We start from the raw sequence: 12,346 nt of genomic DNA, 5'->3' as shown, positions 1-12,346 counted from the left end.
ATTTAAATAAAAAATTGTTATCAAAAGAAAATGTACTAAAAGAATTAAAAGGATGTGTTAAGGAAAAAAATGAAACTATTAATTCGTTGAATGATAATATTATCGAAAAGGAAAAAAAATATAAATTGTTAGAATATGAGTTGGAAGAAAAAAGTAAACAAATTGATTTATTAAATAAACAAGAAAAGGAAAAGGAAATGGAAAAGGAAATGGAAAAGGAAAAGGAAAAAGAAAGGGAAAAGGAAAGAGAAAAGGAAAGAGAAAAAGAAAAAGAAAAGGAAAGAGAAAAAGAAAGAGAAAAAGAAAGAGAAAAAGAAAAGGAATATGATACATTAATCAAAGAATTAAAAGATGAAAAGATTTCAATTCTAGAAAAAATTCATTCAATTAAACTAAAAGAAATGGATATTGAAAAAAGAGAACAGAATTTTGTTCATATGGAAGATCAATTAAAAGATTTAAAAAATAGTTTTGTAAAAAATAATAATCAATTAAAAGTTTATAAATGTGAAATAAAGAATCTTAAGAACGAATTAGAAAAAAAAGAAAAAGAATTAAAAGATATAGAAAATGTAACTAAAGAAGAAATAAATAATTTAACAAATCAATTAAATGAAAAGGAGAAACAAATTCTTGCATTTAATAAAAATTATAAAGAAGAAATTCATGGATTGAAAGAAGAATTAAAAGAATCTGTAAAAATAACTAAAATAGAAACTCAAGAGTTACAAGAAATGGTTGATATAAAACAAAAAGAGTTAGACCAATTGCAGAAAAAATATAATGAACAAATAGAAAGTATAACAATCGAATTAAATAAAAAAGAGAAGGAATATACGAATTTACAAAATAATTATATGGAAGAAATAAATAATTTAAATGGAAAATTAGAAGAAACTAATAAAGAATATACCAATTTACAAAATAATTATATGGAAGAAATTAATAATTTAAATGGAAAATTAGAAGAAACTAATAAAGAATATACGAATTTACAAAATAATTATATGAAAGAAATAAATAATTTAAATGGAAAATTAGAAGAAACTAATAAAGAATATACGAATTTACAAAATAATTATATGAAAGAAATAAATAATTTAAATGGAAAATTAGAAGAAACTAATAAAGAATATACGAATTTACAAAATAATTATAACAATGAAATAAATATGTTAAATGATAATATAAAAACAATGAATACACAAATAAGTACTTTAAAAAATGATGTACATTTGTTAAATGAACAAATAGATAATTTAAATAATGAAAAGGGCACACTAAATAATAAAATCAATGAGTTGAATATACAAATTGTGGATTTAAAAGATGAAAAAAATTTCTTAAATAATCAAATTGTAGATTTAAGTAATCAAATTGATTTGTTAACAAGAAAAATGGAGGAGAAGGAAAATAAAATGGTGGAACAGGAGAATAAGTATCAACAAGAGATAGAACTGTTAAGGGGGAATATAACAAGTTCTGAAAATATATTAAATACTGATGAAGCGGTGTGTGATTTAAAAAGACAATTAAGTTTGAAGGATGATGAAATGAAAATGATGAAGGAAGAACATGAAAAAAAGTTGGCCGAGTTGAAAGATGATTGTGATGTGAGGATAAGGGAGATGAATGAAAAGAATGAAGATAAAATTAATACGTTAAAGCAAGAAAATGAAGATAATATGAATAAGTTGAAGCAAGAAAATGAAGATAATATGAATAAGTTGAAGCAAGAAAATGAAGATAATATGAATAAGTTGAAGCAAGAAAATGAAGATAAAATTAATACGTTGAAGCAAGAAAATGAAGATAATATGAATAAGTTGAAGCAAGAAAATGAAGATAAAATGAATACGTTAAAGCAAGAAAATGAAGATAAAATGAATAAGTTGAAGCAAGAAAATGAAGATAAAATGAATATGTTGAAGGAAGAGTATGAAAATAAGATAAATGAAATTAATAATAAAAATGAAATAAAAGTAAAAGAAGTAATAGATGAATATAAAGAAGAAGTGGAAACATTAAAAGTTACATTAGATGAAAAAAAAAAACAATTTGATAAAGATATAAATTATGCAAATATCAAAGCTCATGAAAAGGAGCAAATATTATTAACACAAATGGAAGATTTAAAATGTCAGAGTGATACAAAGTATTTAGATTTATATGGGAAATATATTAAACTAATAAAAAGTATTTGTATGATAATTAACATTGAATGTTGTGATGAAATAGAAAATGAAGATATTATAAGAAAAATTGAAGAATATATAAATAATAACAAAGGATCGAAAAAAGAAGTAGAAGAAAAAGAACATAAAAGACACTCTTCCTTTAATATTTTAAAAAGTAAAGAAAAGTTTTTTAGAAATAGTATAGAAGATAAAAGCAATGAATTAAAAAAAAAATATGAAAAAGATTTATTATCAAAAGATAATAAAATTGAAGAAAAGAATAAAAAAATAAAAGAACTGAATAATGAAATTAAAAAGTTACAAGATGAAATAGTAGTACATAAAAAACAAAGTAGTGTACAAGTAGATCCAAAAAAGAAAAGTTGGATTCTTATTAAAGATAAATCTAAAGAGAAATTAAAAGATAAAGAAAACCAAATAAATGTGGAAAAAATTGATGAAAAGGATTTAAAAAAAAAAGATGATGAAATAAGAATATTAAATGAAGAACTTGTACAATATAAAACAATTTTATATCATTTAAAAAAAGATCCGTTATTAAGAAATTACAATTTATTATCAAAAATTGATATAAATTCTTTAATAACAAATGAAGAAATTTGTCTAGATAATATAGAAGAAAATGTTTTAGATTATGATGAAGAAATAAATAAAAGCAAATATAAATTAATTGAACTAAAAAATGAAATATGTTCTTTAACTACTGAGCTTATGGAACTTAATAATAAGAAAAATGAATTGATTGAAGAAAATAATAAATTAAATTTAGTAGATCAAGGGAAAAAGAAATTGAAAAAAGATGTAGAAAAACAAAAAAAAGAAATAGAAAAATTAAATAAACAATTAACAAAATGTAATAAACAAATAGATGAATTAAATGAAGAAGTGGAAAAATTAAGTAATGAAAATATTGAATTAATTACATATTCAAATGATTTAAATAACAAATTTGATATGAAAGAAAATAATCTTATGATGAAATTAGATGAAAATGAAGATAACATAAAGAAAATGAAAAGTAAAATTGGTGATATGGAAAAAGAAATAAAATATAGAGAAGATGAGAAAAAAAAAAATTTAAATGAAATTAATAATTTAAAGAAAAAAAATGAAGATATGTCTATTAAATATAATGAAATGCATATTAAGTATGGAGATATTTGTGTAAAATATGAAGAAATGTCTCTTACATATAAAGAAACATCTCTTAAATATGAGCAAATTAAAGTGCAATATGAAGAAATTAAAATTAAGTACGAACAAATAAATGTTAAATATGAAGAAATTAATGTTAAATATGATGAGAAATGTTCTCAATATGATGAGATATATTCTCAGTATGATGAAATAAATAAGAAATATGGTCCTTTATTAAAAATAAATGTTACTAATAAAATTGTTGATTCAAATTTGGATAGAAATGATAAAGAAATAATTTTAGAAGATAATAAAATAGAAGGAATTACGAATTATTTAAAACAAATATTTGAATTAAATGAAGAGATCATACGATTAAAAGGAGAAATAAATAAAATTAGCTTATTATATAGTAATGAATTAAATGAGAAAAATAGTTATGATATAAACATGAAACATGTGCAAGAACAATTAATTTTTTTGGAAAAGACAAATAAAGAAAATGAAGAGAAAATAATTTATTTGACTAGTCAATATACTGAAGCATATAAAAATAAGAGTGATGGATCAAAATTAGATGCTATACAATCTGTTGGTAATGTTAATATATATGGAAATATATCCAATAATAATATGAGTGCCGAAGAAAATATCAGAACAAATGAGGATAAATGTGGAGAGATGTTTGTTAAGAATATAGAAGAGAAGAATGGCATTCATTTATCAAAGTATATTAATCTATTAGAAGAAAATAAATTTCGATGTATGAAAATAATTTATGAAAATGAAAATATAAAAAGTAGTAATAAAATAATTGGATTATATAATTATTCAAGGTATTATGGTTTAAGAGAAGATTTATGTAAAGAAGAAATCGTTTCTTCAAAAATAGAAAATATATCTAATAAAAATAAAAAAGAAAACAATAATAGTGATAAAAACAATTGTGATGGTTATGGTTATGGTGATGATGAGAAGGTTACAATGGTTTTATGTATTATATTAAATGAAATAATGAAATTTTTATTTTTAAATGATGAATATGTATTATTATTTGAAAAGATTCATAAAAATGTTTGGAAACGAATGTATATCCCAGAAGAAATAAAATTCTTTATTTTAAAATATATTACTCTGTTAAATAAATTGAGAGATTATATAATAAGTGTACATAATAATATGAGAAATGAAAAATATGATGAATGTTGGTTTTTATTTCAACATTATTTTGAAAGATCGAGTGATGTTAGAAAAGAGATGGTTCATTTCTTATTAGAAAGAAGGAGTCAAGAAAATTTAATATCTTTTAAAAGTAAATTAAAAAGTAAAAAAGAAAAAATATTAACAATGGACATATTGCATTTTAGTAAAGAACATATGCAATTAAAAACCATAGCTGATCTAAGAAAAGAAATAAATTATGAAAAAAATTCTAAAGATACATTAAATAGAGATTATAATTTATTATTATATAAATATCAAGAATGTGTAAGTAAATTAAAGAGGGTAAAAAATTTAATGAAAGAAATAAATCAAAATGTATTTATAGAAAAATATGATGATATAAGTAAAGAATTAGATAATTTTTCAGATGGATATAATGAACAAAATGAACAATATGAAAAAAATGAACAATATGAACAATATTTAATGGATCCTATTTTATTAGATAATAATAAAAATAAAAATAAGAAATTAATGACTGAACATAATACTATAATTAATAGGTTAACTACTTTTACACAAAATAGAGATTCAAAATATCAAAATAAAATAACTGATGATGTAAAACAAAGAAGAATAAATAATATAATGAATAATACAAATAAAAATAGTATTAATATTATTTATAATCATTATGAAAATTTAAATAAACCTAAATATAATGATAATATAAATAGATTAAATTCATATCATCAAAATATGCATATTGCCAATTCAATTCATCATAATAGAAATATAAATAAAAGTTTTCTTACTAATCAGGCAAATAATACATATAGTGTTATGAAAAATTATATAAATACAGATAGACCAAATTTAAATGCAAAAAATAATGTACGTAATATTTTTAATGAAATTGTAGATGAAAATGTAAATAAAACGTTTGTTCATAAAAGTTTATTTTTTTAATTATAACATGAAATTAAAAATGTGAAATAAATTATCAAGCATGGAAAAGGTAAAATGATGGAAATTATATTATACGTAACTATTCAGAAATACACAAATTAATATATATATATATATATATATATATATATAATATTTTGTCTAATTTTTTTAATTTTTTTGATTTTTTTGATTTTTTTGATTTTTTTGATTTTTTTTGATTTTTTTAATTTTTTTGATTTTTTTTAATTTTTATGATTTTTTTATCTTTTGATTTTTCTCATTTTTTTCATTTGTTTTCTTTCTTTTTTTTTTTGAATTGAAAAAACTATAAATTTATAATTTTTCATTAAATACATATTTTTTAATATTCATAAATATGTTATAATTTCTTATTAATAAAGTTTTTAATATTTTTTTTGTAAAAAAGTAAGTCCTCTACATTTTTTATAAACCCTATATAAAGGAACAAAATAAGAATTAAAAAAAAAAAAAAAAAAAAATTAACACATTAGAATTATGTGACATATGTATATAATAAGTATTGCACATATATATATATATATATATATATATGTGTATGTACGTATGTATTTATATAAATTTACGATGGTCACCTTTATTGTAAAATTCGGTATTTATTTGAGCAGATTTATTTTCCACTTTTCTATATTTAGTTAATTCGTTTTGCGTGATATTAATGAAAAGACTGAAATAGATAATATTCAAAAAATAGGAAAATAAACAGAAAAATGAAAAAATGGATATGACAAATAGGGAGAAGGTACCACTACATTTGTAAAAGAGATACTATACAAAGAAGGAAAGAAAAACAAAATGAAATATAATATATTAATATGTACTATTTATTATATATATATATATATATTTATATATTTATATATTTTTTCATATTTTTACATTAACAATGGTAAAGTAGGAGAATGGTATAATCTCGTTGGTTTCTTTGTTTATAAAAGTTGCTGAATTGAAAAATATAATATATATATATATATATATATATATATATATATATATGTATATATGTTTACATATATTTATGTGTGCATATAATTTGTTCATATAAAATTAAAAGAAAATAATAATGGCATTTCATATTTTCTTTATTTCATATTATTAATATTGTTCTCTTTCCATTTTTACCTTCTAAAAGATGTTCATATTTTATTATACTATATAATGCATAGACAGCTATAAAAAAAAAGAAAAAATCAATCTATTGGACATTATAATTTTAATATAAAGTTATGTTGTGTTGTGTTATGTTATGTTATTTTTTTATTTTTTTTTTTGTGTGTGTATATTAAGTTACTTATAAATGTTGAATAAAAGGTTATAATAATATGTATATGAAGAAAAACTAAATAATACATATTATTATAACCTCCTATACAATTATTCAATAAGAAACAATGATGGTCATATCTGGATATACAAGAAGAACAAAATGAACAGTGTTTACTTCTAGCAGGTCTTATAGGGTTAATTTAAAAATACAAAAAAGGGAACGAAAAAAATTATATTATTATATTATATATATATATTATATATATATATATATATATATATATATTTGAGAGTATGTTTTAAAAATTTAAATTAAGTAGAATAAATAATGATATTTATGTAAGATTTTATTTATTAACTTATTCATTTTATTTTTTTATTTTATTTTATTATATTTTTTTTTTTTTTTTTTCTCTCTTACTTTGTAATATTACACGTTTTACATTTAGTGTTGGCGTAAAATATTATTTCATCGTATGAATAGTATTCCAAGTGCTTATCTAGACAATTCGAAGAGATTTTTCCTGTATTTAATAATTATTTTTTTTTATTTTTTTGAATATTTAAACAATTAATTATTAAAAATAAAATGAATATATATAATATGTGCCTAAAAGGATTTACCTGGGTCACTTAATGAACATAAAAAGAATGATGTTATTCCAAAAATAAAAAGGAATATACAAAAAAATCTGAAATTTAAATGATAGACATATATGTATGTTAATATAATATATTATATAGGAAAGTGATAATAGTTTATACATGTATTTAAAAAAAAGATAGTCATACCTTATATATGGGATGCTATAATATTGATTTAATATGAAATGAGCTACGAAGGAGAAAAGAGTAAAATAAGAAGTAAAAAAATATGTATGCATATATATATATATATAGGAAACGTTTTTCTTTTATTTATTTTTTTTATTTGTTAATGCCAAAATATCTTTGCTTTGTATAATGGCTTCTTTTTATTTACTTTCAAAATATATTATAAGACAACCACTAAATAGATAGAAGAAATAAAAAATCTACATTTAAAAATGAAATAATAATGATTATTATAAGTGTATTCGTGAATTTATAAATATATTATACATATTTATCTTTATTTTTAGTATTTTATTTTATTTTATTTTATTTTATTTTTTTTCTTGTTTACTTGAATGAAGTGAGAAAATTTGTATAAGATCCAACGTTTACATTTTTTTAGGTTGTTCATATTTATATCATGATAAATTAAATAAAATAAAAATATATAAATATATATATATATATATATATATATATATATATATATATATATATTTATTTTTCTTAATTTAGTATTTTCATTGCTTTGATTTGATAAAATTATATCTAAAACGATCATTTATTTATTTATTTATTTATTTTTATTTTTTATTGTAATATATATATGTAATTAAAAATTTGGGATGTATATTTTTTTTTCCAAAAAAAAAAAAAAAGAAAAAAAAAATTAAAGGTAACCCAATTTTTCTCTTTTAATATTTAACAGAATTTATGTGTTTATAATTATGTTAAATCTTGTATAGCAAGAAAAATCATTTTTTTTTTTTTTTTTTTCTTGATATATATATATGTAATTGTGTAGTGTGTATATAATACTTATATTATATTATATTTATTTATTATTGGAAATTAAAAAAAGAGGAACATACTTTCTCTTATATATATATATATATATATATATATATATATATATATATATGTATGTATGTATAATTGTATTATATAATGTTCATATTGCTTAAATGGGAGGAGATATATTTCGTTTATTGCCAACTGAAGGTATGTGTAAATAGGAATCATTCATTTATGTTATCAAATCAAAGTTAAACTGAAAAATAATTTAGGAGTGTAAATTTTTTTCTGAAGAGTATATATTTGTGTTATAAAATTAAATGTCTTTAATTATATTAAAATGAACAGTGAATTTTTAAAAAATGTTTAATATGTAAAATATATTTTTATTATAATATTTTTATTTTTATTTTTTTTTAGCTACAGGTTGTTTAATAAGAATAAAAAATATATCCTGTTTTGACAAAAAAAGTGAAGTAATAAATTTCGTGGGTCATTTGGGTATGAATATTATTATATATATGTCTATTAATGATATTATTATTATTTTTTAAAATATATTAACAAGTATACACACATACATACATACATATATATATATATATATATATATATATATATATATTTATTTATTTATTTACATTAATGTACAGTTGAGATATGTTTGATACATGTAGATTTATTAAGGAATGAAGCTTATGTTTTATTACATTCAAGGGAAGAAGTTTTACATTTTATGAAATTATATTATGTAATATGTAACAATATGTATTTTATTGATAGATCTAAGAGAAATATAGAAATAGAAATATTTAATGAAGAGAAGGAAATTTTATTTTGGAAAGAGAGTAAAAAGAATTGTACTAAATTTAATATATGGTAAAAAAGAAAATATATATTTTTATTTAAAATTTTTTTTTTTTTTATATAATTATATATATTTATTTGTTTATATTTATTTTATTATAGTTGTAAGGGGCACAAATAATACAAGAGATAAATAAATTTTAAAAAAGAGAAAAGGAATATGGTGTGTATATAAAATAATAAAATTTTTTTTTATACAAATAATATGAAAAGTGTAAAAAAGACAAAAAAATAATATATATAACAAATATGTAGTAACAATAAATTAATAAAATACATAAATAAATGGATTAAATATTATAAATTGCTTTTTTATTTTTTCAAACTAATTAACAAAAAAAAAAAAAAAAAATAGATATATATAATATATATATGTATGTATGTATAATTATGTTTTTCATATAACACAATATTGAAAATGCTTAATAATATTATAATATATATATATTATTGAATAAAAATTAAAATAATCTGTTATATTAATTATTAAAATAAATAAATATTTATTTTTTCTTTTATCATTTGACGTTTCTTGATAAAACGTTTAGGATTAAATTAATTAATGCCTCACTACTTTGTTTTATATCATCGTTTTTGGTATTGTTTTTATTTGTAGTTGTTTTATTACAATGAGATATTAAGGAGTATAAAATTTCAGATGCCTTTTTTATATGTAATAAAGAACACAATTCATTTTTTTTCATACTATTAGAATGGTGTATATAATATAAAATATTTTCTATATCATTACTTGTATATGAATTTTTATTAATTAGGGGTAAAATAACTTGAGGGTTATAATTATAGGAAAATAATAATGGAGCTGTTTTAATATTATTTTTTAAATCATTTAATATAGGTTTGTTTGTGTTATGATCAATTTTATAATCTAAATAATCATCATATAATTGATAAGCCATACCTATGTGTAATCCTAAATTAAAACATAATTGTATAATAGTATCATTTTTAAATGATAGAATAGCTATACATGCAAATAAATGAGAAAAAAGAGAAGCCGTTTTATGATATGATTTAATTAAATACATTTTGAGTGCTTCTTCAACATTATTAAATTTTAGATTTCTTTGTAAGAATTCTCCTTTTATTAAACTTTCGACAACATAAGAAAAACGTCTACAAATTTTTGGTGAACCTGTACCAGCAAAAATAGAACTAGCACGTGCTAATAGATAGTCACCTGATAATATTGAAATTTTATTTCCAAATTTTTTATGTAATGCTATGACACCTCTTCTTTTATTTGATTCATCTATAACATCATCATGTAAAAGAGAACCCATATGTATGATTTCTGAAGCAGCTATAATTTTACATTGATTATCTAAAACAGTTTTTTCACATATATTTTTATTTTTTTGGGTTATTTTCAAGTTGTATAGTTTTAATTTATTTGATAAAAAATTGGACGAGAATTTATTTGATTTGGAAACGTTTCTTTGTATATTTCTATTTTTAAAATTTGTTTTAAATTTTGAAACATTATCTATATGGTGTAATATATTTTTTAATAAGATACTTAAGATAACCCTAAATCTTTTTCCTTTATATAAATAAATATATGTAATAAATTCATCAATGTTTTTATAATTAGTTTTAATAATATTAAATATATATTCATCAATATTTTTTATTTTACTTTCACATAAGGTATAAGGATCAATATTTGTTCTTTCTTTATTAAAATAAGAATGTAATAAATTTAATTCACTATTTACTTTATCCTCTTCATATTGTAAAACATCCATACATAATAAAACGTCTTTATACATATTTTCTGTATGAAATACATTATGTTTTTCTTCATATTGTTGTGTTTTTTTTTTGTTTGTATCATGATAAATATTATGATTATTATTGAGAATGCTATTATTAATAATATTATTATGTTTATTTATTTCTTCGTTTATCTTTTGCCCTTTAAATTTTATAAACGATGATTTTAATATTTCTATAAAGATATTTGATTCCTTTCTATTATACAAGTTGTTATTTTTTAAAATGTTCGTTTCTTTTACTATGTCTTCATTTTTATTAATTAGTAGAGGATTCAAATATTTAACTTTGCAATAATTTAAGAAGCTTTTAATATTATTCCTTTTACTTAGGTGAACCATTTTGTATAATCCAAAAAATGATTAATATGGAATAATATGCGCAAATATACACATATATATATATATATATATATATAAATATATTGTGTATATATAAATGAATTAAAAAAAAAAAGTACACCTTTTTATTTTTTAAAAGATAAATAGCATATATACATATATATGTGTACGCAATTACATATTTTCAAAACATTCTTAAGAACATATATATATATATATATATATATATATATATAATATATATGTGTACTATTTATTTATTTGTTTATTTTTTCCTCTATATAATATGTTAGTATATTTGTTTTACATGCTTCTAATTTATATAATAAAATATATTTTTTGTAATGTATAAAGGTAAATGAAATATTAAAGAAATAAAAAAAAAAGATGTACATTAAAATTTTCAAAAAAAAGTTGAGGTAATATTAAAAATTATAGTCTCTTACATATTTATTCATTTAAATATATAACTTGATTTTAATATATTAAGAATGTATTTACATAAATTAAATAATATTGAATACAAATTCATATGTTTCCATTATAATATATGCTTGCCATTTTTTATTGTTTATTTTTTTAGAATTAATAAGTTATATATATATATATATATATATATATATATTTTTTCTTTTCTAAGTCTTCTTTATTTGTTATATATATTTTTTTCTTCATAAAAATTTGTACTGTATGGCTTAGTATTATATGTGTATGCATTAATAATATATATTAATCCATATCATTTTGTTAAAGAAAAAAAAAAAAAAAAAAAAGGAAAATGTATGAAATGGTGTGAAGTTGTATATATAAAAATATATATATATATATATATTATATATATATATATGTTTTCATTATATTTTAAATAAAATCACAAATAAACTTTTAAGCTTTACAGCTTAGATTTTTTTTATTGTATTAAAAAAATTCCCACGCATAAATATATTATAATATATATATTTAAGAATAATAGAAAAA

At 18.3% G+C, this 12,346-nt stretch overlaps 4 protein-coding genes across 4 annotated transcripts in view; 2 read left to right on the top strand and 2 right to left on the bottom strand.

Annotated features, from left to right (window-relative positions):
- The window catches only part of PADL01_0201800 (repetitive organellar protein, putative), a gene marked incomplete at both ends in the record, with an annotated part of 6,177 nt that extends 709 nt beyond the window's left edge, over positions 1-5,468 (top strand). The window contains one exon of the mRNA XM_028681092.1: positions 1-5,468. This exon is cut by the window's left edge and continues 709 nt beyond it. Coding sequence (XP_028536263.1) covers positions 1-5,468 — 5,468 coding nt within the window.
- Positions 5,469-5,829: 361 nt separating this feature from the next.
- Positions 5,830-7,980, bottom strand: PADL01_0201700 (palmitoyltransferase, putative; the record flags this gene model as incomplete). The annotated part of the gene is made up of 10 exons (XM_028681081.1): positions 5,830-5,903; positions 6,065-6,257; positions 6,369-6,430; positions 6,612-6,659; positions 6,781-6,941; positions 7,177-7,279; positions 7,380-7,447; positions 7,548-7,590; positions 7,738-7,789; positions 7,921-7,980. 10 exons carry the CDS (start codon positions 7,978-7,980, stop codon positions 5,830-5,832), a joined length of 864 nt encoding a protein of 287 aa, XP_028536262.1.
- A 553-nt stretch (positions 7,981-8,533) lies between these two features.
- PADL01_0201600 (conserved Plasmodium protein, unknown function) lies at positions 8,534-9,351 on the top strand (the record flags this gene model as incomplete). The annotated part of the gene is made up of 4 exons (XM_028681070.1): positions 8,534-8,570; positions 8,784-8,864; positions 9,017-9,242; positions 9,333-9,351. The coding sequence occupies 4 exons, from the start codon at positions 8,534-8,536 to the stop codon at positions 9,349-9,351; spliced, it is 363 nt and encodes a 120-aa protein (XP_028536261.1).
- A 397-nt stretch (positions 9,352-9,748) lies between these two features.
- Positions 9,749-11,368, bottom strand: PADL01_0201500 (octaprenyl pyrophosphate synthase; the record flags this gene model as incomplete). The annotated part of the gene is made up of 1 exon (XM_028681059.1): positions 9,749-11,368. One exon carries the CDS (start codon positions 11,366-11,368, stop codon positions 9,749-9,751), a length of 1,620 nt encoding a protein of 539 aa, XP_028536260.1.
- Between the last annotated feature and the right edge of the window lie 978 nt (positions 11,369-12,346).

This window comes from Plasmodium sp. gorilla clade G2 (genome assembly GCF_900097015.1).
Source record: "Plasmodium sp. gorilla clade G2 genome assembly, chromosome: 2".
Taxonomy (NCBI): domain Eukaryota; phylum Apicomplexa; class Aconoidasida; order Haemosporida; family Plasmodiidae; genus Plasmodium; species Plasmodium adleri (nom. inval.).
Note: the sequence above shows the minus strand (reverse complement) of the source record. Positions and strands in the feature narration are given on the sequence as shown.